This window comes from Triticum aestivum, chromosome 6B (assembly GCF_018294505.1).
Source record: "Triticum aestivum cultivar Chinese Spring chromosome 6B, IWGSC CS RefSeq v2.1, whole genome shotgun sequence".
In the NCBI taxonomy this organism is placed as follows: Eukaryota; Viridiplantae; Streptophyta; class Magnoliopsida; order Poales; family Poaceae; genus Triticum; species Triticum aestivum.
Window position 1 is genome coordinate 651,162,177 of NC_057810.1, and position 25,535 is coordinate 651,187,711.

At 46.6% G+C, this 25,535-nt stretch overlaps 1 protein-coding gene and 2 long non-coding RNA genes across 6 annotated transcripts; 1 reads left to right on the forward strand and 2 right to left on the reverse strand.

Annotated features, from left to right (window-relative positions):
* Window positions 1-220: 220 nt before the first annotated feature.
* On the reverse strand, window positions 221-10,283 carry LOC123134697 (U-box domain-containing protein 33). The gene is made up of 9 exons (XM_044553893.1): window positions 10,135-10,283; window positions 9,226-9,347; window positions 8,781-8,875; window positions 8,133-8,210; window positions 7,921-8,047; window positions 7,712-7,789; window positions 1,962-2,090; window positions 1,332-1,676; window positions 221-1,036 (listed from the first exon to the last, which is right to left on the reverse strand). Exons 1-9 carry the CDS (start codon window positions 10,274-10,276, stop codon window positions 329-331), a joined length of 1,824 nt encoding a protein of 607 aa, XP_044409828.1. The 5' UTR covers window positions 10,277-10,283; the 3' UTR covers window positions 221-328.
* Window positions 10,284-11,810: 1,527 nt separating this feature from the next.
* Window positions 11,811-16,277, reverse strand: LOC123138502 (uncharacterized). Its single transcript, XR_006469200.1, has 4 exons — window positions 15,701-16,277; window positions 14,923-15,369; window positions 12,473-13,567; window positions 11,811-12,253 (listed from the first exon to the last, which is right to left on the reverse strand). It is a non-coding gene; the product is annotated as an uncharacterized lncRNA (long non-coding RNA).
* On the forward strand, window positions 16,023-20,847 carry LOC123138503 (uncharacterized). Of its 4 annotated transcripts, XR_006469203.1 has the most exons (7): window positions 16,023-16,247; window positions 16,644-17,868; window positions 18,042-18,455; window positions 18,560-18,782; window positions 18,887-18,961; window positions 20,511-20,586; window positions 20,678-20,847. It is a non-coding gene; the product is annotated as an uncharacterized lncRNA (long non-coding RNA). The 4 variants fall into 4 exon arrangements; XR_006469201.1 differs by having other exon boundaries at window positions 18,560-18,961; XR_006469204.1 differs by lacking the exons at window positions 20,511-20,586; window positions 20,678-20,847 and having other exon boundaries at window positions 16,644-17,291; window positions 17,747-17,868; window positions 18,560-19,954.
* Window positions 20,848-25,535: the final 4,688 nt, after the last annotated feature.

Consider the following 25,535-nt stretch of genomic DNA (forward strand, 5'->3'; position numbering starts at 1 on the left):
ATAAAAGAAAAACATTACACTATTACATATTGCTCATGTGGGTCATTGGATCCTGAGATGTTTGTGGGCGCTTACATAATTTGCCATGCACATTTATCTATGGTTTTGCCACTACATTGACGTGATAAAAAATTTACAATGAGAGGGATGAACTGTTCTGTTCTATGATACATCATGTTCTAGTTAATTAATGTACATTCACAAGAAAAAGGCTATAGCATCACAAACTAAACCCATGTATAGTGCAGGTTCACAAGAGAAATGCTACTATCTATCTATTGGCATTTTGTAGCAAGTTGCCTATGCGTTGCGGCGTTGGCACAGTTCTTCACTTTCCACGACTCCATTTCCGGGACTTACTTGCGGTCGCCATGGTCCGCAGGATGTCCAGCGGTCTCCAGTCGGTGTCGGACGTAAAGGTCGGTCGCTGCTTCCGCTCCAGGTTACAGCACTTCAGCGCCAGCCGAAGGAGCCGCTCAGCCTGCACCTCTGGCCAGCTGCCGGCAGATGCGTCCAGCAGGCCGTGCACCGCGTCCCTCCTGAGCGCCTCCTGTACCTGCTCGACGATGTTGAGGTCAAGCAGCCCCGTGAGCACCTGCAGGATCACCACGCCGAACGCGTAGACGTCCGACTCTGTGGTGAGCTCGCCAGTCATGAAGAAGATGGGGTCCATGTACCCCATCGTGCCCATCGGGTTCGTCCGCCGGCAGACTGTGTCCTCCTCCAGGGGCTTCATCTGCACAATGCGCGCCGTTCCAAAGTCCCCTAGCCGGCTCACATTCCCGGCGTCGAGAAGGATGTTCGTCAGCTTCAGGTCCGCGTGGATGATAGCGTGGGGGAAGCTGGAGTGGAGGTGCGCTAGAGCGGAACGCTGTTCGGCGAGGATCCTGATGCGGTCCTTCCATGGTAGCCCCTTGGAGAGCCCATCCATGAGCGTGCCATTCGGGAGGTGCTCGTAAATGAGGATGCATGATTCCTGGCACACGCCAATCAGCCTCACGATGTGTGGGTGCTCGGTTCTGCTCAGTACCACAACCTGGAGAGTTCCAAACACGATTCAGGAGATGCCTCTCCAAGTAGTCAGGTATGCAAGTATGTTATCTACTTCTGCGGGTTCTTTTATATATAAGGAGGAAACAGTTCTCATAAAAGAAGTGAAGAAACAGGGATCATACTACAGTTCAGATAGAACTACTTGCTTTTTTGAGGGTGGACTACTTGCTTATTGCTCTGTATTAAGTTTGCTTCTTCTTATAGTTAATCTTATGCTATGTTGTGTGCATACTCAGATAGTTAAATGAATGACCTGATAGAATGTTTATTATATTTACCTCCTGCTGAAACTCTGGGAAACCTTGTTTACCATGGGGTTTACCGTGGGGTCCCAACATCTTGATAGCCACTATGACCCCACCTAGTTTTCCTTTGTACACTGGGCCATAGCCTCCTTCTCCTATGAGATTTTTTGAGTGGAAGTTATTGGTCGCTTTCTCAATACGCGACATGGGGAACTCCGAAATGTGATCTGGAATATGCAGCTTCGGGTATCTATTTTTCAATAAGGTTCTCTCCCTCAGCAAAGCACTCCCTTTTCTGGGTGACAAGATGCTTTGTTCATGATTATAGCCCTCATCTTGCAGATCTTTTAATTTCCTTTGGAGTTTCTTCATTTCTTCCTGTACAAAACAAAAAGCTACATACTGAAGAAGTAATCAAGAAGAGATTTAATGGTGTACCAATGTTGCGTGATATACACCTTGTGTCTTATGATTTTCTATCTCCTATTTTTCTGTTCCTGAAGCACAATGTCACTAGCTTATCTTCATCGGTGTTAATTTCATTTTGAATGTTTTATTATTTTCTAGCTTACCTTCACCTAGGCATGTTTTCCGTCCAAGCTCTACTGTGTCCGATCTCAAAAGGAATGGACTGTAACAAAAGTTGCATCATGTGACTTTTACCATCAATTTTGCAGCCTCTTCAGAAATATTTCTGGCACTCTGTATCTCATCAGATTTATCAGCACCCTCTTCGGAAAAAATCTCGACCTCCTCATAAGCATTTGATTCCTCGACGCCTTGTTCAGCTTCCTGCACATCATACGTGAATGGAGCAAAACTTAATGTTATTTACGCAAATTGCACATTTCAAAAGTCATAGGTAGCACTTGTTCTTTTTTACTAGATACAGTTCATCAACCTGTCTATGTGGCAGCAGTGGTAAATATAATTCTGGTCAAACATGCTTAAGCACAGAGTGAATTCTGTTAGATGTGTATAGTTCATTGTGTACATCCCCATTGTATAAGGGGCTTTTCTGCACTTTCACACACATGTATATGTAATGGCCTTTGGCCCTCAGGGAATACTAGTTGTTCATTCCTAACATGGTATCAGATGCTTAGGTTTCCCTTGCTCCCCCGCACGCTGCAACTCCGTGCTCCTCTGCTCGATCTCTGGCTGCCGCCGTCGTTGCTCGCCACTTCCCCCCGCTCCCGTTGCAGCCCGAGGCTGGTCTTGCTCGCTGCTACTTCCCCCGCTTGTCTCCTCTCCATTCCCGCTTTTGTCGGCCGTCGCTGTCACCCCGTTCGGCAGCTGCCGCTGCTGTGTTGAAGCCGCCTCGTCTGGTCGCCGCTGCCGCCAGGTCCGGCTGCTCCCGCTGCCCCCAGGTCTGGCCACCGCTGCCCCCAGGTCCGGCCGCCGCTGCCCCCAGGCCCGGCCGCCGCCACCTCCTGGTCCGGCCCCCGCCGCCCCCTGGTCCGGCCACCGCCGCCCCCAGGCCCGGCCGCTGCCGCCCCCTGGTCCGGCCACCGGGACTCCTTCTGGTCGCCCTTCTAGTCGTGCTCGCTTCAGATCGAGCCTCCTGCCTCTCTGGGTGCGCTCGATCCGTTCGGGCGTTTGCCTCGATCCAGATCGGGTTGAGGGCCAGTTGACCAAAAAAACGCGGACAACAGCAGCAAAGTGACTTCCTCATGTCCTCTTCAGGCTATGTCGCGGTCCCTCAGTGCTCGGTGATCTTCGATGGCACCAACTATGCTGAGTTTGTGGGCTTCATGCGCATCCATATGAGTGGCCTCCTTCTATGGGGTCTTCTCTCTGGCGAGGTCTCCTGTCCGCCATGCCCGGTGGCGCCCGTGGCACCAATCCAACCCGTGCCCCCGGTCCTTGCTACTGATGCTTCTCAGGCTGACCGTGATGCTGCCAAGGCTCTGGATGATGATGCGGTTGATGCTTATGATCAGCAGGTATCCGCTTATTCTGATGCTCTCTCTGTGTACCGGGATGATCTGTCTGCTTACACTCAGTGGTGCAATGATGATGCTCGAGCCGCTGCTGTGCTCACCACGAGTGTCCTCCCTCAGTTTGCTTCCGAGTTCATGTGACTTGGCACAGTTGCAGCGATGTGGTCTTATCTCTGTCAGCGCTATCAGCCCTCTGGTGATGCTCTCTACCTATCTGTGGTGCGCCAGGAGCACGCACTCCAGCAAGGTGATTCCTCTGTTGATGAGTTCTATTCACAGTGCTCTGCCATCTAGCGCCAGCTTGACTCTCTTCGGACAGTTGTTTGTGGAACCTGTCGTTGCTGTCAGACTACTCGGTCTGATCTGGAGTTTCAGCGGGTCCATGAGTTTTTATCTCGTCTCCGGTCGGAGTTTGAGCCTCGACGTGCTCACTTGCTTGCTCGTGGTCGTGTTCCTATCTCAGAGATACTTGCCGAGCTTCGGGCTGAGGAGACCCGCCTTCGCTCTGCTGGGTTGCTTCTGGTTCCGTCAGTCTTGGCTGCTCGTGCCCCTGTGGCGTCTGCTCGCCTCACTGCTCCGCCGCTCCTGCCTATTCCTCCAGGGGGGGTGAGCCGTCCTCCTTATGCTGAGAAGGGCACGTCGCGCCGCGACATCGTTTGTGGTTACTGCTCCCGGTCAGGTCACACAGAGTCTGACTGTCGCCAGAAGAAGCGAGATCAGAGGCACTCCTCCTCCAGCGGGACTCCCGTGTCTTCCTCGACTCCGTCACTCACTGACCAGGACATTGTTCGCCTCAAGCGCCTCCTTGCTTCCTCAGGCTCTACGTCGACTGGTTCAGCTGCTGCTGTGACTGCAGCCCCTTCTCCACCACCGCAGGCATCTACACAGTCAGGTACATCTTCGTGGGTTTTGGATTCTGGAGCCTCCTTCCACATGTCTTCTGATTCCTCTGTGTTGTCTTCTCTCCAACCTCTTGATTTGCCTGTCAATGTTCTTACTACCGATGGCACACCTCTTCCTGTTGCTAGTCGTGGCATTCTTTCCACTCCATCTTTTTCTGTTCCGAGTGTTTCACATGTTCCTCGCCTTACCATGAATTTTTTTTCTGCTGCCCAACTTACTGATTCTGGTTGTCGTGTCATTCTTGACACCGACTCTTGCTCCATTCAGGATCGTCGCACCAAAGCTTTGGTTGGTGCTGGCCCCCGGCGCCGTGAGTCAGAGGGCCTTTGGGAGGTTGACTAGCTTTGTGTTCCTTCCGCTGCCACCACCTCTGCCAGCTCCCGTGCTCTTGCTGCCTCTTCGTCTGCGTCCTTCCAGCAGTGGCATCATCGACTTGGTCACATCTGTGGCTCTCGTTTATCTTCGTTAGTGCGTCAGGGCCTCTTAGGGTCTGTATCTGGAGATGTCTCCTTACGTTGTAATGGTTGCAGACTTGGCAAACAGACTCAGTTACCTTATCCTACTAGTGAGTCAGTATCTCAGCATCCATTTGACTTAGTTCATTCTGATGTCTGGGGTCCTGCTCCCTTTGATTCGAAAGGTGGTCATCGCTACTATGTTTTGTTTATTGATGATTTCTCTCGCTACACTTGGCTCTACTTCATGAAATCTCGTAGCGAGGTTCTCTCTATATACAAACGTTTTGCTGCCATGGTTCACACCCAGTTTGCCACGTCCATTCGTACTTTTCGTGCTGACTCTGTTGGGGAGTATATCTCTCAGCTGTTGCGTGGTTTTCTAGCGGACCAGGGTACTCTTGCCCAGTTCTCATGTCCTGGGGCTCATGCTCAGAATGGCGTTGCCGAACGCAAGCATCGTCATTTGCTTGAGACGGCTCGTGCGCTAATGATTGCTGCTTCCCTTCCACCCCATTTTTGGGCTGAGGCTGTTTCCGCATCCACCTATCTCATCAACATTCAGCCATCGACTGCTCTTTAGGGTGGTATTCCTCTGGAGTGTCTCACTGGTCGCTCTCCCGACTATTCTGCTCTTCGTATGTTTGGATGTGTGTGCTATGTTCTTCTTGCCCCCCGAGAACGCACCAAACTGACTGCTCAGTCGGTTGAGTGTGTCTTCCTTGGCTACAGCGATGAGCACAAGGGCTATCGATGTTGGGATCATGTAGGTCGTCGCTTGCGCATCTCGCGTGATGTGACCTTTGATGAGTCTCGTTCCTACTACCCACGTTCTTCTTCCTCGAGTTTCTCTGTCGATGACCTTGCTTTCCTTCTCCTTCCCGATACACTCCGCTACGTGCCTCCTGTGTCACCTCTTCCTCTGGCACCTCTCCTCCCCTCTCCCTCACCATCGACCCCATCCTCTCCCTCACCACCGACCCCATCCTCTCCATCCTCCTCCTCCACCTCTCCACCATCATTTTCAGTCTGTCGCCCTCTCTCACCGTTTCCTCTCCACTATACTCGTCGCCCTCATACTGAGGATGTCTCCCCTGATGAGCCTTCCACCTCTGGTGCTCCTCCCTCCACATCTCGCCCGGTTCATAATCTCCGTGCTCGGCCTCGCCCCCCACCTGATCGCTACTCCCCTGATCGGTATGGTCTCTCTGTCATTGCTGAGCCCACTTCCTATCGGACTGCCATGACTCAGCCTGAGTGGCAGCTTGCGAGGGCCGAAGAGCTTGCTGCCCTTGAGCGCTCTGGCACTTGGGATCTGGTTCCTCTCCCTTCCGGCGTTCGTCCCATCACCTGCAAGTGGGTCTACAAGGTTAAGACTCGCTCCGATGGTTCTCTTGAGCGCTACAAAGCTCGTCTTGTAGCCCGTGGTTTCCAACAGGAGCAGGGACGCGATTATGATGAGACATTCGCTCCTGTGGCCCACATGACCACTGTTCGCACTCTTCTTGCTGTAGCTTCTGTTCGTCAGTGGTCTATCTCTCAACTTGATGTTTAGAACGCTTTTCTCAACGGTGAGTTGCGTGAGGAGGTTTATATGCAGCCACCACAGGGGTACTATGCTCCTGATGGTATGGTCTGTAGACTTCGCCGCTCTCTATATGGTCTCAAACAGGCCCCTCGCGCCTGGTTTGAGCGCTTCGCCTCTGTGGTGACCACCGCTGGTTTCTTGCCCAGTGACCATGATCCCGCACTGTTTGTTCACACGTCTCCTCGTGGTCGGACTCTTCTCCTTCTCTATGTTGATGACATGATCATCACTGGTGACGACACTGACTACATCGCCTTTGTTAAGGCTCGCCTTCGTGACCAGTTTCTTATGACTGATCTTGGTCCACTTCGCTATTTTCTTGGGATTGAGATCTCCTCGACCTCTGATGGCTTCTACATCTCCCAAGAAAAATATATTCAGGATCTTCTTGCTCGCGCTGCTCTCGATGATGAGCGCACGGTTGTGACTCCTATGGAGCTCAACGTTCAGCTTCGTGCCACCGATGGTGCTCCTCTTTCTAATCCCACTCGCTATCGTCATCTTGTTGGCAGTCTTGTCTATCTTGCTGTTACGCGTCCTGACATCTCCTATCCTGTCCACATCCTGAGTCAGTTTGTTTCAGCCCCCACCTCTGTCCACTATAGTCATCTCCTCCGTGTTCTACGATATCTTCGTGGCACGATCTCTCAGCGCCTTTTCTTTCCCCGCTCCAGCTCTCTTGAGCTCCAGGCCTACTCTTGATGCTACCTGGGCTAGTGATCCCTCGGATCGACGCTTGCTGTCTTCTTATTGTGTCTTTCTTGGTGGCTCTCTTATTGCCTGGAAGACAAAGAAGCAGACTGCAGTTTCTCGCTCGAGTACAGAGGCTGAGTTGCGAGCCATGGCTATGTTGACGGCTGAGGTGATCTGGTTACGGTGGTTACTTGAGGACTTTGGTGTGTCTGCTCCTACCTCCACTCCTCTACTGTCCGACAGTACCGGTGCTATCAGTATTGCGCGTGACCCGGTGAAGCATGAGCTCACCAAGCACATCGGTGTGGATGCCCACTTTGTGCGTGCTGCTGTGCAGGATCAGACTCTCGCTCTTCACTATGTGCCCTCTGAGTTGCAGTTGGCTGACTTCTTCACGAAGGCACAGACTCGAGCGCAGCATGGGTTTTTCCTCTCCAAACTCAGTGTTGTTGATCCACCCTGAGTTTGAGGGGGGGTGTTAGATGTGTATAGTTCATTGTGTACATCCCCATTGTATAAGGGGCTTTTTTGCACTTTCACACACATGTATATGTAATGGCCTTTGGCCCTCAGGGAATACTAGTTGTTCATTCCTAACAAATTCAAATATAATGGAAAAGGCACTCGAGGTGCCATCTTCATTAAGCTCAAATGCATAGTACATCATGGATTACAAAACCCTGGATATTTGCAAGAGAGAGCAAGGATTGTACAAAACCCTGGATATTGTTTCTATATGTGTGGGCAACCTTAAAGAGTGAGCAGGTAGAATTTCTGAATGCACATGTTTTAGTAGTTGTCTTGAAAACAAAAACGAAGATGAGTTATTACCTTTGCTGATTGATCAGCACCCTCCATCTGAATAACCCCATCCCCACTGATGATATCATCTGCCTGAAATGAGACATACTAGAGAATACACCACGAGTTAGGACCAAAACTCTGAACCATAGTCATGAACTTGTAAACTGAAACAGTTATTATTTGCATATGTGTAGTGCTCTTTTGGATAAAAAAGTGGGTAATGCTAGGTTACTTACAAAATCACTTGGTGGTGTTGTGTATCCATCAGATTCGTCGCTCAGCTGAGTCAGCTCATGTATAGACGCTAACAAATCAGAGCTCCCCCTATTTCCAATGTTTCCCGTATGTTTCAGATAATCATTACTGCACTTAGGAATGATCTCATCCATCAAGTAATTACTGGATTTGATCCAGATGTCTGCAGTTATGGACTTAAGACAAACTATACCTAGTGGACATGTATTTTCCATTGAGCACCACCCAAACCTGACAGCATTTGCGAAGCTCCTCTTGCTTTGCCATTTTCCTGTATAACTTGCTTCAGTGTTATACAGTTATATCCACTAAGGTACTATTAATTTTGTTGAAGTATACGTGGATTGCCCAACCTTCTCCATCAGTTCAGGCTTTTGATTCTACTGGTTGGTGCATGAAACTTAATATGGCATCAGAGCCAAGACTCGAATTCAAGGCCTGGACAACGCACTATTAAGAAATAGTTACAGCCTACATCGATCGCACGTCCAAGGCCTGGAGCAGCCTAGAAGTGAGGGGGAGTGCCCCCCTCCTCTCCATCAGTTCGGTCTTCGGTCTTTTGGATAAAGCGGCTGGTCCATGAACTTACTATGGTATCAATGCCAAGAGGTCTTGTGTTCAAGTCTCAGTTTTTGCAGTTTAAATAAAAAATTGCTTGCACTCTTTCTGTCCATGTTAGGCCTTATCGAGCCACATGTGAGAGGGGGTGTTGAAGTTCAGACTTTTGATTCTACTGGTTTATGCATGAAACTTGATACATTTATTGTGTACATGTTACATCAAGTAACATATATCAAGAGGGAATGCTCTTTTTTGGGGATGCGTTCATTTAAGATCTCACCTTGAACCGATGACAATTCTCTTTATTTTGAGCTTCTTTATCAGGTTTACAAGACCAACAAGAATGTCATCGTGTGTGATGTAATGTGCCTTAACCTGCAAAGATACATGCCCTGTTTATGAAACATGTCTTCTCTGAAATAGGTACCTTATAACTCTTATTCTTCAGAAGTTAGCGTAATATTGGTTTGATCCGTCTCCACATGATTTGTGTGCTTAGTTATTAGCATCGGATAAAACAATTATTCAGCTTATGTCTGGGTTCATCCATGATCTCAAAACAAATACTCCTTCCGTCACAAAATAAGTGACTCAATTTGAGACACTTATTTTAGGACGGAGGGAGTACCAAATGGGTACAAGACTTTTTGGATGAACACAAATTGCTCTGCTGTAACCTGATTTATCTTAATTTGAACTTAAAATCTTAGGATAGAGATCATTACCTCTCTTGTATCACACAGGCTTTTATATTGTAACAACATCTTAACCGTTGCTTCTGTTTGTTTGTCTCTATGCATCTCCTTCTCCTTTTCATCTGCAAACTTGTATAGCAACTCGCCACCCACTGCAGTTGTTGAGTAGAAACAGAAAATTATTTATACAGCCCATAAAAATAAATTTATACTTTATGCTGTTTATATTTGTGTTGCAATAAGTGATGTGTGTAATAAAATAAAAACTCAGCTGGTGGGGGGAAACTGCCCCCACGGTTTTGCACTAAGAAGAATCTCTTCCTGGCCTGATCGAGAAAAGGTCCCGAAGGCCGGCTGCTTGGACGCGCCACAGGGTGCCCAGGACATGTGGGCCACATGTATAACACAGGACCTGGAGCGCTACTAAGGTCACTGCAACCACTAGGCTACAGGCCTGTTCGCTCATGTGTGTAATCTTCTACAACATTTTTAGTACCGACAGCAGTTGTTATGTGTGCATTTGTCAAGAATAAGATGAGAGCAGGAAAAGGCTGTTTATCATACTGGGGAAGTTGATTAGGCATTTCCTTTCCTGGCCTGGTAGACAAATTAAATGTGTATGGTATCTTTTTTCTGAGAGAATAAGTATATTGGTATCTAAGATGGCTACATTTACTAAATAATGATAAAAATTTGCGTTCCTATTATCTATCTCTTTGAAATGCTTCTTTATAGGATTGGATAGCGTATTACTTTCTATTCACACACAAGTTGAAAGACAGTACACTGAACTGCACATGTTTTCTTTTCTGATGAAACATCTTTTAAATTTCCTTTTAAAAAATGGCACATGTGTGATTATTAGAGCCTGAACCAAGATCTGATGTTAATTCTTGATTTTTCCTTCTGATGGAAAATATTTGACTGAAGAAATCTTACTGAAAGGCATCCACTTGGATGGCCAGTGAACATTGACAAGAACTAGTGTGGCCCTTGGGAAATTTGCAGCTGCCCATAATATGTTAGCCTTCTCTCTTTTGAAGTTCTTCCCCACCGCGATATGAACCTCTTCTTGATCCATCTTTCTTGCTCCCTATATATACCGTTAAAAATCAAGAATTAATATTAGATCTTGATTCTGCTTTTGCTATCTTGTTCAGCAGAACCTGAACCATAGAAGCCTCACCTCAAACGCGAAAAGGTGAAGATTTCTGGAAGTGGTCTAAAAGGCTTACGAAAGTACCTAATTGTGCTGCACCACTTTTCATCAACCCAGGGGCATCTTTTCCCTTTTGTGCCTTTGCTCTTCCTAGGAAGTGTCAGCTCATAGAAGGCCTGAAGGAGAGGCAATGGTGGTGGTTTTAGATAGTGGCCTTGGATTTGGTCTTCCTGTGACTGCATCCAGCAGCAGTGAGCACACTATAGGTCAGTCTCTTGCTTTGGGTCCCAAGTGTAGTCCAATGAGAAAAATGTTGTTTCAGCTTAGGAAACATTGGTTTACCCATCGAGCAGCTAATCCAATTTAGAAATGACCATGCTGATAATAATTTATTTTTTATTGGCAGGAAAACTTGTCTGATTCGGGTGAACTTTCCGTGAAATTTCCACTGCTTCCAAGGAACTGTTGTACATGCCTGCCCCTGGTTGACTGACTTTTGATGCGTAGCAACGAAGTCATCTAATTAGATGGTGATCATCCCATCTCCCTGGCCGGCAATGCCCATCAAAGGGTTGCTTTCAAGATGCGTAAATGTTGTCCAGCACATATAGTTTTGATATGATTAGATGTATGCAATAATGTTCGTTCTCTGCAGGTGGCTTTCACACAATTCTTGCTCCCAGGCTGTCAATATAGTAATGTACATCAAGGCATCTCCTGTTTTCTAAAGCATCTGATGATTAGCATATACAGTACTAGCATTATACTTTGAACTACAATGCGTGAAGAGGGGTGCAGCTTTGGATGATTGGAATCTCTGTCGGACTCATTTGGACGGAAGTGCTTGTTGAGAAATTGCATGCTTTCAGAAATACGGTATCCCAGTGTGAGGACAGCGACCGGAAGGTAGGTTAGGAAGTGATATGTCAGAGATGAATTGGACTCTTGCTAAAAATCAAGGTCCAGATCGGATAGATCAGGACTTCAAGGCAAATGAAGTTTCATGCTGGTTACCGCCTTACCGGCTTCTGAAGGACCAATATATAATAGATTGTGCTGGCAATTTGGTCAGTCATCTCAGACAAGGACATCATACCTTTTGGATTTGTAGATCAACCGCATTGATAAGAAAATTCAACAAACTTGGTATTGTTCAACACGAAGGATCTGTGTCATTGACAAGAGGATAAAATAAGCTGATCATAGGTCATTGAAGTTTGATTGCTTGATCATTTTGGACTTTCGGAATAGACAGATCGATGCTGCAAATATTAGATTTTCAAACTGGATTTAACATGTAAAATGACACTGTAGCATATATGGTTGTAAATAATTGATAGTTCCATGCTGATATGCACTATTCATTCATGGAACATCGACATTCAGAGGCCAGTCATTACCACACCAATATTGATTGTTCATTCAAGCAGTGTGCACATGCAATGGTGGTATCATGACCAAAACAGTTTTCTCTTTATAAATCCATGTACAAAGTACAGCATGCTACTGATGGAGCTCCAAACTATTATATTTTACATACACGTTTTGCTGAAGAAACAAAATGAAAAGCACTGTGTATATCTTAGATCATTCTTTCTGAATACACACAGAAGCGTTTGGTTTTTGCGGTTTGTGCCTACTAATCTGTGCAAGGAGTTACGCGCACACCAATTTTTCATCTCAAAGTTCCATGGTGATAAAGCTAACATATTAATTTGCATTTGTCTGCAGCCATTCTTGGATCGCAGAACGGAGGGCATGGTTCGGCAAAAGATCACGGTGGAGTAGCTCAAGATTTGTCATGGGTGATGTATGGTGGCCATTGTCAATCCACTCCCTTATAGCTTCGGCTTCATAGGTAAAACCATCTGCAGCAATTAGAGGTTCCCTCATGATATCCTGCACCATAGAAATGCAAGGGTGAAATAACCTGAAATAACAAATGTTGTCTATGCAAGAAATTACTGACTTTGTCTAAAGTTGCTAAGAATGATAAATTGGAAACAAGAATTCAGGGGAAAATTTAAGGTTAATCAAGCATGCTTACACACTTTAATATGTCAAAATGAACAATAGAAGAAAACAATATTCACCAAGTTAAATCTATGACTCACTCACCTGTAGTATTGGACAGATGAAGTAGGGCGGCACACCTCCAAGGTCTTCGGATACTGATTTAAATGATAAGGAACACAACATGAAGGAACTGGACTTCAACATTGGTTCAAGTACAGTCCAAACCTCCGTTTGCAGGTCAGGACGGTTTTTTCTTCTGATTTCACAACATTTCAGACCTACCCGAGCCAATTGCTCAGCCTGCATAGCTGGCCAGCCCCCAGCAGATGAATCCAAAATTGCTTCCAGGCAACCCTTTTCCACTGCCCGTTGCACATCTTTCAACAGCCCGAATCCTGGTCTTCCAGTCAAGAGGCGCAACAGCACGATTCCGAAAGAGTATACATCAGATAGGGGGGTCAGGTCACCAGTCATAACATATTCAGGATCAATGTACACAAAAGATCCCTTTGGGTGGGTATGCTTATATAGAGTGGTTGTGCCCCTGAACTCATCAGTGAACATTCGGCACACGCCAAAACCACTGAGCTTTGCTACATTACTAGCGGTTGGGGCGCCACCTGGTGGCGCCTCGTGAGAGAAAGCTAAGTGGTGGTGGGAGGCGCCCCTTTCACTTTCCTGTTTACATTATCTATTGTTATTGCATCAGATTCAAAATATCAGGTGTATATTAAGCAACATTTAGCCGAGACAAAACCGGGATTTCAGATCACCAGGAACAAAATACAAAATTCATCACACTTGATCGAACGAGTGACACATGCATCTTGGTGCTAATTAACATCACACTGATAGAGTACTGAAATCATCTCTACAAAAAGGAAAAAAAAGAATGAAGTGAAACATGTAACAGCAGTGACATGCTCTGTGACCTAGATAACCAAGTAAATCAAGCTAATAGTGCAGGGAGAGATTCATACTATACTTTAGAGAGTTCCTTCTTTCTTGCCTCCGACCATGCCTCCTGTGCTGCAGCTGCGTGCCAGCTGACGCATGCCAATACCTCTAGCTAGCAATGGCCGCTGTCGCCTCCGCTACAGCTAGCCCCGACAGCCAACACACAACCCTCAGCCACCGTGTCGATCTTCAATTCTTGAAGCATACATCACAGCACCAATTTGGAACCAAATGTGATATCTGTAAGAAGATATAGACAAGAAAAAATTTATTGTTAACTTCTTATGCACATAACACTCACAACTTGTTGATGACAGTAGAATTAGTTTTTCAAGCAGCAAGACCTTGCACACAAAAACTTAGAATAATAGTTAAATATCGGTGGAGTTTTGCATATTCAAATTCATTATGCTTTTTAAATGATCAGTTTCAGCAATTCACTCCAGTTTTAGGCATAGCTCTTATACAAACAGTAATTAATTGAATGCATATAACATAGCAAAACATAAAACTCATTTATGCTCGTCTTTCTTTACTTTGAGTAGCAGATTGCATATCGTGATGCTTTTCTATTTCAGCTGACAAAGAGCATGTGTGTTCCAGAAATTAGCAATTCTTGAATTCTCTAAATAGGTTAACATTGTTCTATTTGTATTATTTATCCACACCTAGATGGATGACCTTATGTGTGTTCCAGAAATTAGCTATTCCTGGATTCTCTAATAGGTTAAGATTGTTCTTTCTGTATTATTTACCCACATGTAGATGGATGAACTTATGGTATGTTGTGAGAGAGAGAGAGAGAGAGACTATGCGAGGATGGTAGGTCGTCAATATATTAGCTGGCTGTCAATCTACATGATGTACCTTGCTGTTTTTGAACTGGAGGCAGCAACAATGAAGTTCTATTTCGAGGGTACTTATCTTGCAATAGCTACATGGATCATAAAAAAGAAGAAACATAAAACAAATCTTGTGGTGTTCAGCAAAACTAATAATTGTGCAAAGAAAGAACTGATGTCAATGCAAGCAGAAATCGTACTGCATAATTGTTGATCAAAGGCATATATTCATCAACTGCAGCTCCATGAAGATCAAACACAGATGTCGAGTCACTAAGATAAAATTATTTGTACTACACATGCAAGGTTTTCAATTCGCTATTCAGTTCATGAATGTTTCATTGTGCACACACATGTTTCACTAACTTTTAATGGGTGAAAACAAAAACATTGCATCATTTTGATTTTCACGAAACCAAAAAGTATGTGCGTTTTGCACAGGAAACAACATACTTGCATTTATATTGTCCGCAAAAAAATAAAATTGGATAGTATTGACCATTGAATCCTAGTAAGGCATAGTTAAACAAATGACCGTAGCAATACAATAGCATTACCAAAGGAAAGCAACGGGCATGCTCCTCTAGATCCACACATAAAAAAAACTTCCAGTGAGCTCACACTTGATGCAGTTGAAAAAGTAGCTTCCGATTTAAAGTGATTCTACATGACATTGCTACTAAATCCTCTTTTGCTAAAATAAATACATGATACTACATAATCACGAGCTGAGCATAGGCCTGCAACATTTACCTCCTTGTTTGCGGTGGCGTCCTCCTTCCGCTGCTTCTTCCTCCTCTTCTTGCGCCGGTTCTTCTTCTTCTTCTCCTCCTCCTACCTCCTGTGGTCTGCGTCGCCAAGTTCCACCACGGTGTCCTTGTCAACCTCCTCGTCCAGTGACAGGGAGATCACCCCGGCAAACCCAGGTTGGCCTCGCGCCACCGCACCAAGAGATCAACGGTGTTGCAAGGAATATGGATCCACAACTATTGATTAAGTCAGTAGAATCAGAATATACAGTAGATGTGATTCTTTCAAGAGGTTAAATTTAGAAAATAGAATAGATAGCGATATGCCATTCTGAAAGTAAGGTCCATCTGGTGTCATCTTGGCCTCCAAACTGATCGAGCATGCCCCGCTCTATGCAAACTATAGTATGACATTCTGAAAGTAAGGGCGATGTAGTCTGTAGGAATATTTCTGTTAGAAAAGGGAAGCTGCATAAGAATCATATCATAGGAGTATTTCTGTAGTACTCCCTCCGTCCGGAAATACTTGTCAGCAAAATGGATGTATCTAGACGTATTTTAGTTGTAGATACATCCATTTTCATCCATTTATGCGACATGTATTTCCGGACGGAGGGAGTATGTCGTAGTCAATCAAAAACAAGAATCATGAATGGGTTGTGAATGAATTAACTGACACTTGTACAGCATGTATATCAAATGTAGGAATAATTTAAGCACAGCAAGCCGGACTAGCTTCACACCATCTTCAGAAATTCACCACCAGCTAGATATCTGCTTACCTGGCCACACGAAAGGACTCCACCCTCTCACACCGGTGACCCGTTCCGGCCGCCGCTCCACCCAGCATTACAGAACCCGTCCTGCCGCTCTGCCTCCTCCCCGGCGCCATCGACCATAGGGACTCTGCCATCCATCTGCACGGATCAGGATTCATTATTGAGTGTATTGAGAGGGAAAAAGGGTTAGCAGACGAGATGAGAGGGGGTGGGGCTGTGAGGGAAGGGGAGTGGAGGAGGCGGCATGCGGGGGAGAGGCGGAGACGCCGGCGATCTGCAGCGTTTCATCCACCGCTGGGGCCTCTCCTCCCGCCGTCGGTCGCGACCTCTCCTGCTCCTGGTGCCTCCCAGTGTGGCTTCCAAGGTCGATCTCCACCGGATCTGGATTCGTTGTTGAGAGGCAAAATCGTCGGAGACGAGGCGAGGGAGAGAGGATCTGGCTGTGAGAGAAGAGGAGAGCCGGTCGATGTGGAGCTGGCTTGGTACACAAATGGCTGATCTTTTCTTGCGTTCATCTTGAAGCTTTGCGCAAAGTTCATTAGTTGTTTCTGTGAGTCTTTCGACTTCCTCCAGTGTTGTTTTCAACTTATCCTCTATTTGATTCTTTTGCTTCACTTCTCCGAAGTACATATTCTCAGAGGCTCGTGCCTGTTGGACAAGCTAAATGTGAGAGTATTTCGTTAAAAAAATTAGCTGGCAGTTACTGGAAACAATGGATCCAAAATTGTTTACAAATTTATTATTGATGATGGTAAAGTTCGTGATGGTGCTTCATAAGCACAGTAGCAAGTGTATCTTCCAAATAATGCTCTTACTGGCATACATCATACAGTTGAAATAACAGTTAACATCAGTATACTTGACATGACTGAAAAATGCAAATTAAGCTATACTTACTTTCTGGAAAGCCTCAAACAACTCCCTTTCTGCCTTTTCACGACTGCAGTTGTCTTCATAAGCTTGTTTTCTTACACTCTCCAACTCCCGGAGCATATGCTGGAATTTATTGTCAGCCTCATCAAATTCGTGAACAGTTTCCTGGGTGAGATAAGGTAAAACTTCATGTCATGTCAAGGTTTTCTTGAATGTTTAATATCTTCATCCTATTTCGTGTATTTATCAAGCAAATTCTTCAGCATGGACCACATTTGAAGTGCATATGCATTTCTGATTGCTTCATCAGTGACCATACAAAGTTTAAGTGTGGATGCATATTGCTTACTGAAGATGTGGAGAATATAAATGAAGCAGCTTCTTTGTTCCTTGAAGTGTAACTGCTAAACTTTAAGTATGCCAAAATAAATATCATTTATATAATTGTGTTTACCTTTTCATTACCGTCGGATCGTCTGAGATTTGGTTTGTGCAGCCATGTATTTGAAACACACCACATCTCTGACAAGCTAGTTGATCTATCCACTGAAAACTGTTGAGCACCAGGCTTTTGTGTACCTTGCGGCATTGCCCCATGGCTAAGGGGAACAGCCTTCCTAGTGTAGAGAGAATGCAGACAAGGAGGGTAACATGTCAAATGCAGGCTGGAGTTCTGCAACGTAAGTGAAGAGTATCCGGCGCTCGACCAACCGTACTTACGGTAAACAAGCGTTCCTTTGCAGATGTACCATATTTTGCAGGAAGGATCTGCCCTCTGTTCTACAACCTGTGCTTTCTTGGACTTGAGGGCTTTCATTTTCCTGAACTCTTGAACGAGGAGTTAGTTTTCCCTTTTGTGGTAAAGGGCATTCACTGATGACCATGATGTGTTTAATTAGTAATAATAATCTATAAGTTTTTAAGAGATCACTCAGAAATTTGCACACATACTTTGTGTAATGCTTATCAGCTGCTGCCCCCATGACAAGGGCAGTGACATGATGCTCAGTGATGAGCTGCACTAGTCCCTCTGCCACATCATCTGATTCAACCACCAGCTTCTCAGCTTGTACCTGTGAGATACATGCATAGGTCAATTTTTGAAGCAAGCATATAGTACTAGTTTTCTTGGCATTCTGGTGTCTGATATGTCTGAACCTTTTCCTGTGCACATAGGAGCAGATGTTGGTCCAGACTGTCATTGATTCTCTGCAACTCCATCTTCTTGTATGCAGTCAGCTCCTGCTCTTGCACCTGGCTAGCAGGGATCCTGGCACCCACTGTGAACAACATTGGAGGTATTAACTTTCACAACCATAATTTACTATCAGCAGAAACTCTATGCTATTCGAATCCTGCAGGATTTTAGTTGATCTGATTGCATCGCATCCAAAATATGCTAAAACTATTTTGCAATCATGTCAGGGTAATAATGACTCATGTCTTGTTTATGCTGTTCACTCTATTGAAGTACTAGCAGGTAATGAAACTACAAAGCTGCATAGAAGAACTTCTTTTTGAAATGGGGAATATACTAATATCATGAAGAATAGAAGAACTTCTAATCCAAATTAAAACAAAAAGGAAAGAAAAGAAAGAAGAGAAGTGAAAGAGGAGGGGATGAGGCGCACTGATAGGGATGAGCTTGTGCTGGGGGCAGACATGGAGCAGCACAAAGGCGGTGTCTTTGGGGAACTTGTGCAGTGCCCACAGCACCATCGCCTTGGACCCGCCCACCGCCACGTACACCTGCTCGCTGCCGCCGGAGGAGGAGGAGGGGGAGGATAGCCCCGACGAGTCGCCCCAGTGCGAGCCGCCCGCCGCGTCCATGGCAGCTAGCTAGTTAGCTGTGTCGTTCTCTCTTGCTGGTTAGCCAGCAGCTCAGGTCAGCTTTGGACTTGTCCCCTGCGCCTGGCTGCTCTAAGCCTTTTTTTTATACACCATTGATTCAGTAACCTCTTGACCCATTATATATATTTTTGTGCACAGATTGACTCGTTATGGTAGGCTGGCAGCTGTACACACACACCTGCTGCCGGCTTGACTTGTTGCTGCCAAGAGTTGCCCGGCAGTTCCCATGGCATGGCAGGGGCTAGCTGTGTTCGCCTTTCTGACGGACGACTTGTGCAAGTTCTCTGCTTTGTGAACGAGCGACCGCTACCACGGCTGCATCCAGTGGCGGACCTAGAATCACATGCTTGGGGGTGCCACGGTTCAAAGTTTACACTAAGCATCATCATAATCTCAACAAATAGTCTTAAACTAGCAACAACTTGGGAGTATATAGTAAAATTCATTTTACAATTTTGGACCCAGGCCCAGGGCACCCCCACTGGATCCGCCTCTGCTGCATCATCGAGCAAGGCACTCACTTCACTTCACTTCCCTACTGTAAGTCTTCTTCTTTACTCCTCTCCTATGGTTTTCATGATCGCACACCACCTGTGTGTTCGACTGCCCAGCCACATGCTCTCGATCAACTCAAGGAAGACGGCGCAACAAAGTCTAGTGCTTTTCTTATGACGCGGGCTGCTAGCTGCTCTCATCGCCATGATCTGACGGTTGTCTACTCTAGTGGAATTATCAAGTCATACCAGTAAAGATCGAAGATTCATGGTTAACTGATGAAGTAAAAGACATCACCTTTTCATTCAGTTTGAATGCACACGTCCTCTTGGAGAGTTACATGGTTAGATCGGCAACGACGGCACATTAATTTGACTAGGCTGTTCAGGAAAAAAATTGAGAGGTTGGAGCATTAATTTGGAAGCTGATCTTGAGAAAAAGAAACGCGATCTCCTTGTGGAGTCTGACATTCTTGATGTCTTTTCTAAGGAAAATAAACTTTCAGATGATGATAAAAAATGTATGAATGATATTTAAAAGGAACTGGATTATATTCGAAAAAAGATGGAACCGCCTTATGGCAAAGATCTAGGGATAGGAAATTTGTGTTGGGGGGTAGGAACAATTCTTATTTCCATGGGTTAGCTAATCAACATCATAGAATGAACCATCTGGTTGTGCTGATTGGTGATGACAGCTCTGTCTATTCTACCCACCAAATGTTGGAAGTTGCTACTTCTTTTTACAAAAAATCTTTTTGGCTTTGAAGCTAAAGATCATATTCATTTAGGACATGATTTTTGGTCTGACTCTGATCTAGTTACAGATGAGGAAAATGATAAGTTGCAACAACCTTTATCTGAAAAAGTTATTAATGTTGTTATGAGAGCAGACTCGAGAGATAGGTCTAAGGGCAAAGCCAGCGCGGGTCCTAAAATCTGCCTCAAGTGTTCGGACCAGATGGTTCAAACACTTTTACCCATCGAAGCTACTCACCAAATGTCCGCGTACTTGTCCGGACGTTCGAAATCCCTCAAATCGCCCTCAATTTTTTTTTTTGGGGGGGGGGGGGGGGGGGGGGGGGGGACTTCTAGGGAAGTCCGGACATGCGCGGATGCCGAGCAGACATTTCCTGAATATGGTTGGATGGCCTCCGGCCGGCGGGCAAGAACATTTGAGGACATAAATTTGGTGATCGGTGTTTGAGATGCCCTAAGGCTTATCTCTTGCTTTTGGGGTATATCAGGGCCGGCCGGCCGCCCCGGGCCCCCGAATCCATGGCCACGTCGTCGCGTTTTCTTCCGGATCTGGTTCGCCATGATCTCGGCAGATCCCTTTTCGCCCCGATCGTGAATCGCAAGCCGGCGATTCCGCGCCTCGTCCGGGTCGTCCTGACCATCGACCCCATGCCCTGCCTCCGGTGGACTGTTGAGCTCTAGGACCGATTCGTCCGTGCTGTGGAGCAGGTTGTAATCCAGACATTGGGGAGATTGATCCATGCATGCTTGTTTCAGTCTAGATGTTGATAATTTGTTGCGTTTTCAGTTAATTCATGGGAGTCAAGGGCCTCACTATAATTTGAAACTTCGAACAGGCAAATATTATCATTAGAATTATGGGAGTCAAGGGCCTCACGATCTACATCTCAAGAAACATATAATCATCTTCAGGTGTGTATGCATGGTACAGTTACGTATTCGTTTGGTCTCATATGTGGTCTGATATGTGATTCTATTTATGTATTTCACAAATTCATGCTAGGGAAACAGTGCCAAGAGTTGGTGATCACTCGATCACGGATGGCAAAATTATAGTACTGCTAATATCTAGTACTGCCACTGTAAAGAAATACAGGGAGAGTACTTACTAAAATTGACTTGCATATACATACTTCGGTTTTGTATCATCTTATTTGACGAAGTTGGATGAGATAGACATGATTTTTTTAGAATCATGTCCGCTTTATTTAAGTAAGTGTGTGTGATACAAAGGACACTAGGCGAAACCGTCAATCACATACGATGACCAACTTCATCTCTCGGCGCGCTAAGATGTGTGCATCTTAGTTAGAAGGTCTTCTCTCACAGAGAAAAAGGATATCTTCGAACTCGTTGTTTGCCGCCATAATCTCCTCCACTGGCGGAGCTACGTGTTAAAATTATGGGTCTTCCATTGTACCGGCCCGCCCTTGTTTTCTATCGTAGCTCCGCCACTGATCTCCTCCAAGGTCTCCCCATAATGGCACCATGAACCATCATAGAGGGTATTGAAGACGTAGATACAGCTCTAGCGATTTTCGCTTCACGAACGAGCAATCGCCATCAAAAGGGCTTCTTGTGACAACCAATGCTTCCATTGTCTGAATCTCCTTGAGACCGCTACCACTGCAACTTTGTTGTCTTGCTTGCTTGCGCAGCTCAGCGCAACATATAATTTCACCGTCGCATAACCAGCAGGACAATGTTTAAATGATTGTGCATTGACGAATGGTAGAAGAAAATTTCTAAGGGCCCCAAGATTTAGTTTCGCCCCGGGCCCCCGAAGTCTCAGGACCGACCGTGGGTATATAGGATGCCACAACACCTTAATGATTACATTTCCATCTAGCAGATTCCTGTAATTCTCTCTCTTTATCCATTTGTGCTTGCGAAACACCCTATTATGTAAATATCCTTCCAACAATTTTATTTTGTTAATATTTACCACAGTAGGTGCTAGACCTAGGCATTTTTTAGGCTGGGCTTACAAAAGCCTGGCCTTCAATAACCTAGCCCGAGCCCATCCCAAAGCTCGAAGCCCTAACAATGTACTAAGTACAAGCCCGAGTCTGACCCGAGGAGCTCGAACACCCTTGCACAGCCATGCACGGGAGGAGGTCGACCACGACCATCTCACGTGGGAGATGCATCGAGGGGAGGGTTAAGTATGTGTGCCGCCGCTGCCAGTGTAGGAGGCGGAGGAATTTGGGAATTTATGGTTGTGAGAGTAGAGCTCGCATCTTCAGTGCTTATATATATGGAGGCTTAGGGTGAGATTTGTAGACGGTGAGATGGAAGCAACTAGTTGACGAGCGCTCCTTTAGGAGCCTCACAACGATCAGCGCCACTTGGCGCGCTCTCAGCCGCCCGCCACATGTCGCACTCTGGGCGCTTCCTTCGAATTTTTTTTCGCACGCGTTTTCGGTTTTTAAAACGGGTTTTCCTGGTTTTTTCGATGTTTCGGTTTTTCACGGGTCTTCCTTAGCTTTTGAATAAAAAAATTGCGCGAAAAAACACTTTTTTTTCACGAGATCACGGTTTTGCTTTCGCGAGAGGAACGGTTTTTGCTTTCGCCAGAGTCACGGTCGTGCCTCTCATAAATGAAAAAAAATGTGTTTTCTGTTTTTTTCCTTCTGCAAGAGGCACGTTTTTGCTTCCGCGAGAGGCACGGTTGTGCTTTCCCGAGAGTCACGGCCGTGCCTTTCAGAAACAGAAAAAAAAACATGTTTTCTGTTTTTTTATTCTTCCGTGAGAGGCACGGTTGTGCTTTCGCGCGAGGCACGACCGTGCCTCTCGAAAATGTAAAAAACACATTTATTAATTTTTTTTCTGGAGAGGCACGGTATTGCTTGCGCGAGAGGCACGTTGTGCTTTCGCGAGAGTTACGGTCGTGCCTCTCGGAAACGAAAAAACGTGTTTTCTGTTTTTCCTTCCTTCCGCGCGAGGCATGGGCGTGCCTCTTTCGAAAAGGGAAAAACTCGTGTTCCCGGTTCGGTTTTTTCGTCCGTTTTTTTGTGAAAAAAAGTTTATCAAAACATATCAACATGAGATATAGTTTTGAAGAGCTCGACATAAGGAATCTAACGGTGAAAACTATTCAAGATTTGGACGCACGGTTTAAGAGATAAAACATTTTGAATAAACGGATGTAAAAAAGAGAATGGGAAAACTCCTAGGTTGCGACAAGTGGCGCACATGCAGTGTGCCACTTGTTGCAACCTAGGATGATGGGAGTGATCTTTCTTTTTACGGGAAAGCTTACTTTATTAATCAAAGGATAGAAACATCGTCTGCCAGTAGATTTACAATGAAATCAGGCGGGGCATCAACCCAACAAGCTGGATTATTAACACGTCCCCATCTAGCTAGCTCATGAGCTACGAAAATTGACTCTTCAATACAATGCTCAATAGTAAACATGCCGAAATGTTCTAGATAACTACGACATTTATCAAAGACGGGCGCTGCCACCATAGAGTGACCTTCATTGAGCCTGAGTGTATCCACCACTGTGATATTATCCGATCTCACCACCAAATAATGGCATCCCGTATCTCTTGCTAGGTTCAGTCCTTCAAGTAAAGCTGCCGCTTCTGCCGTGAAAACATCAGCTACATGTTCTAATCTTGCCATGAACGCCGACATGAAAGATCTCCGGTGATCACGAATGATAGTCCCACAGAACGTTGTATAATCACCTACTGTGAATGAAGCATCAACATTTAGGATTAGTTGGCCTGCTAGGAACGCCGGCCATCTATTTATCTTTGGTGTAATTTTTGCTTATGCTCCACGCACATAGTTGAGTGCTAGAGCAACCACCGCAGGCGTTGTTCGTTCTGGAGATAGATTCTCCTCCCCTCACAAAAATTGTCTTCGTTGATAAAATCTAGAGCCTCTCCTAAAACAGATGTTTCGTGAGGTGCCCATTCCATGAAGATTTTTCTTTTGTTTTGCGAGTACTATTCCAGGAAGAGCTTGATGAGATGATAACCATTTACCCAATTAGCTCTATCATAATTACCACCCTATTGTTGTTAATCCGCTAGAAAGCTACCTATGCGTGAGGTGAGACTCATGTGTTTGAGTAACTAATATATATGTGCGTGCGTTCATAGAGGTGAGTATATATACGTGTGTATGTAGGCATCTGTAATTGTACTTGTGTTAAGAAAGGACTGATCAGTTGTTAACCTCTCCTACTGTACACTAGTAAAATTTGGTTTGAAAATTAATTTAAATCTACCATGAAAAAATAAAAAATATCTGGCCCGGAATTCTGAGGTTAGAAATATGTTCATGTCAAGCAGGGATTATGTTACCAGGCAGAAAATTCGGTTACCCACGAGAAATCACCACCAAGCGGAAAATCCCATTTTTTGAATTTGATTAAATTTAGACTCTGGTTTGAATGATTTTTAAGGTGGCAAAAGTCACTCATGAAAATCGTCTGGTAACTGCCCAATATTTTCTGATCACCGCCAAAACACCCCAGATTTTATTTTGCGTCAGGAATCCAAAACCCTTGGTGCCGACCCAGATTTACATAATATTCAAAATTCGTCCAATTTTGAAGTATTGAAGCCTGCTGAGATCTTGTCATACGAGTGACAACTCATGAGCAGTGGTGAGTAATAAGGGCATCTTCAGCCGCGTCCCAGGAAGGTCTCCTCAGGTGTTTTTTTTCGCGCCGGCGCCGAAAAAACGGCCCAATCGCACTCACAGAAGCCTGATTTTCGCCGGCTTGAGCCGAAAACAGCGCCGGCGGACCCAGCCCGAACCCAGCGCGTTGGGGGGCGCCCGTGGGCGCCGGGCGAACTGTTTTGGCGCGAAAAAGCCGCGGGCCCGCCGCGTCAGCGACACGGCTCTCTTCTCGGCCATTCGTCGTCCTCATCGCCTCGTTTCCCGCGGCGAATCAATGCCAAAGCTACCGCGCGCTACCGCGCCGGTCAGCCTGCACCATTGATGCCTCACGGGCAGCGCAGTGAAGACCGGACGACGCGCGTCCCTCGCCCTCCCTCGCCCGCCACGCGTACACACGGTGGCACGCGCGCCTCGCCCTATATATGACGCGCCCCGGCGTACTCGGCGACTCACACTCTCCCGCCGTCGTCGTTCCTCCCTCTCCTCTCTTTCGCCGTCTCCAGTTCACACCCATGGCCGAGCGCTTCCCAGGCGACGGCGCGGCGGCGAACGGCTTCGGCCGCCGCCATCTTCATGAAGACGAGGCTCGCCTCCTTTACGAGGCCGAGTACCCGGTCCCGCCGGACATGCGGGTGCTTGGGGCGTGGAGGATCAGCGCGGCGGCGTGCCGGTGCCCCCGGTACCCACCGGCGCGGCGCGGCGTGCGGAGATCGCACGCATCCGCTCGAACCTGCCGCGTGCGGCGAGGGAGGGGCCACAGTACGTCCCCGACAGCCCGCTCTAGGAGCCTTACTTCCGCCGCCGTCACGCCCAGCAGCTCGAGGCCACCAACGGCGTCGTGCCCTCCGGCAGGCTCAACGCCGCCGGCCGGCGTCGATGGTGGGGCGTGCCTGGGCGCATGTTGGAGGCCGTCCTCGAGTACATCGAGGACGGTAACACGCCGCGCCTGGAGTACCCCGCTCCCCCTTCCTTCTCACGCCGCCGGGGAAGCTCGTGGACCCCGAGGCGCATGGAGACCGGGGGGTCCTCCTCCTCGTCTGGCGGCTCGCCCTGCCTCCGCCCCGTCAAGCCGGAGCCCCAGGGCACGCCGGTCAGCGCGCGGACCCGCAGCTCCGGCGTCCGCATCGGCGCCAACGCCTCTCCACCCACCGGTCGCTTCATCCTCGTCGAGCCCAAGCCGGAGCCCGGCCTCCCGCCGGAGTACGAGGAGATAGCCC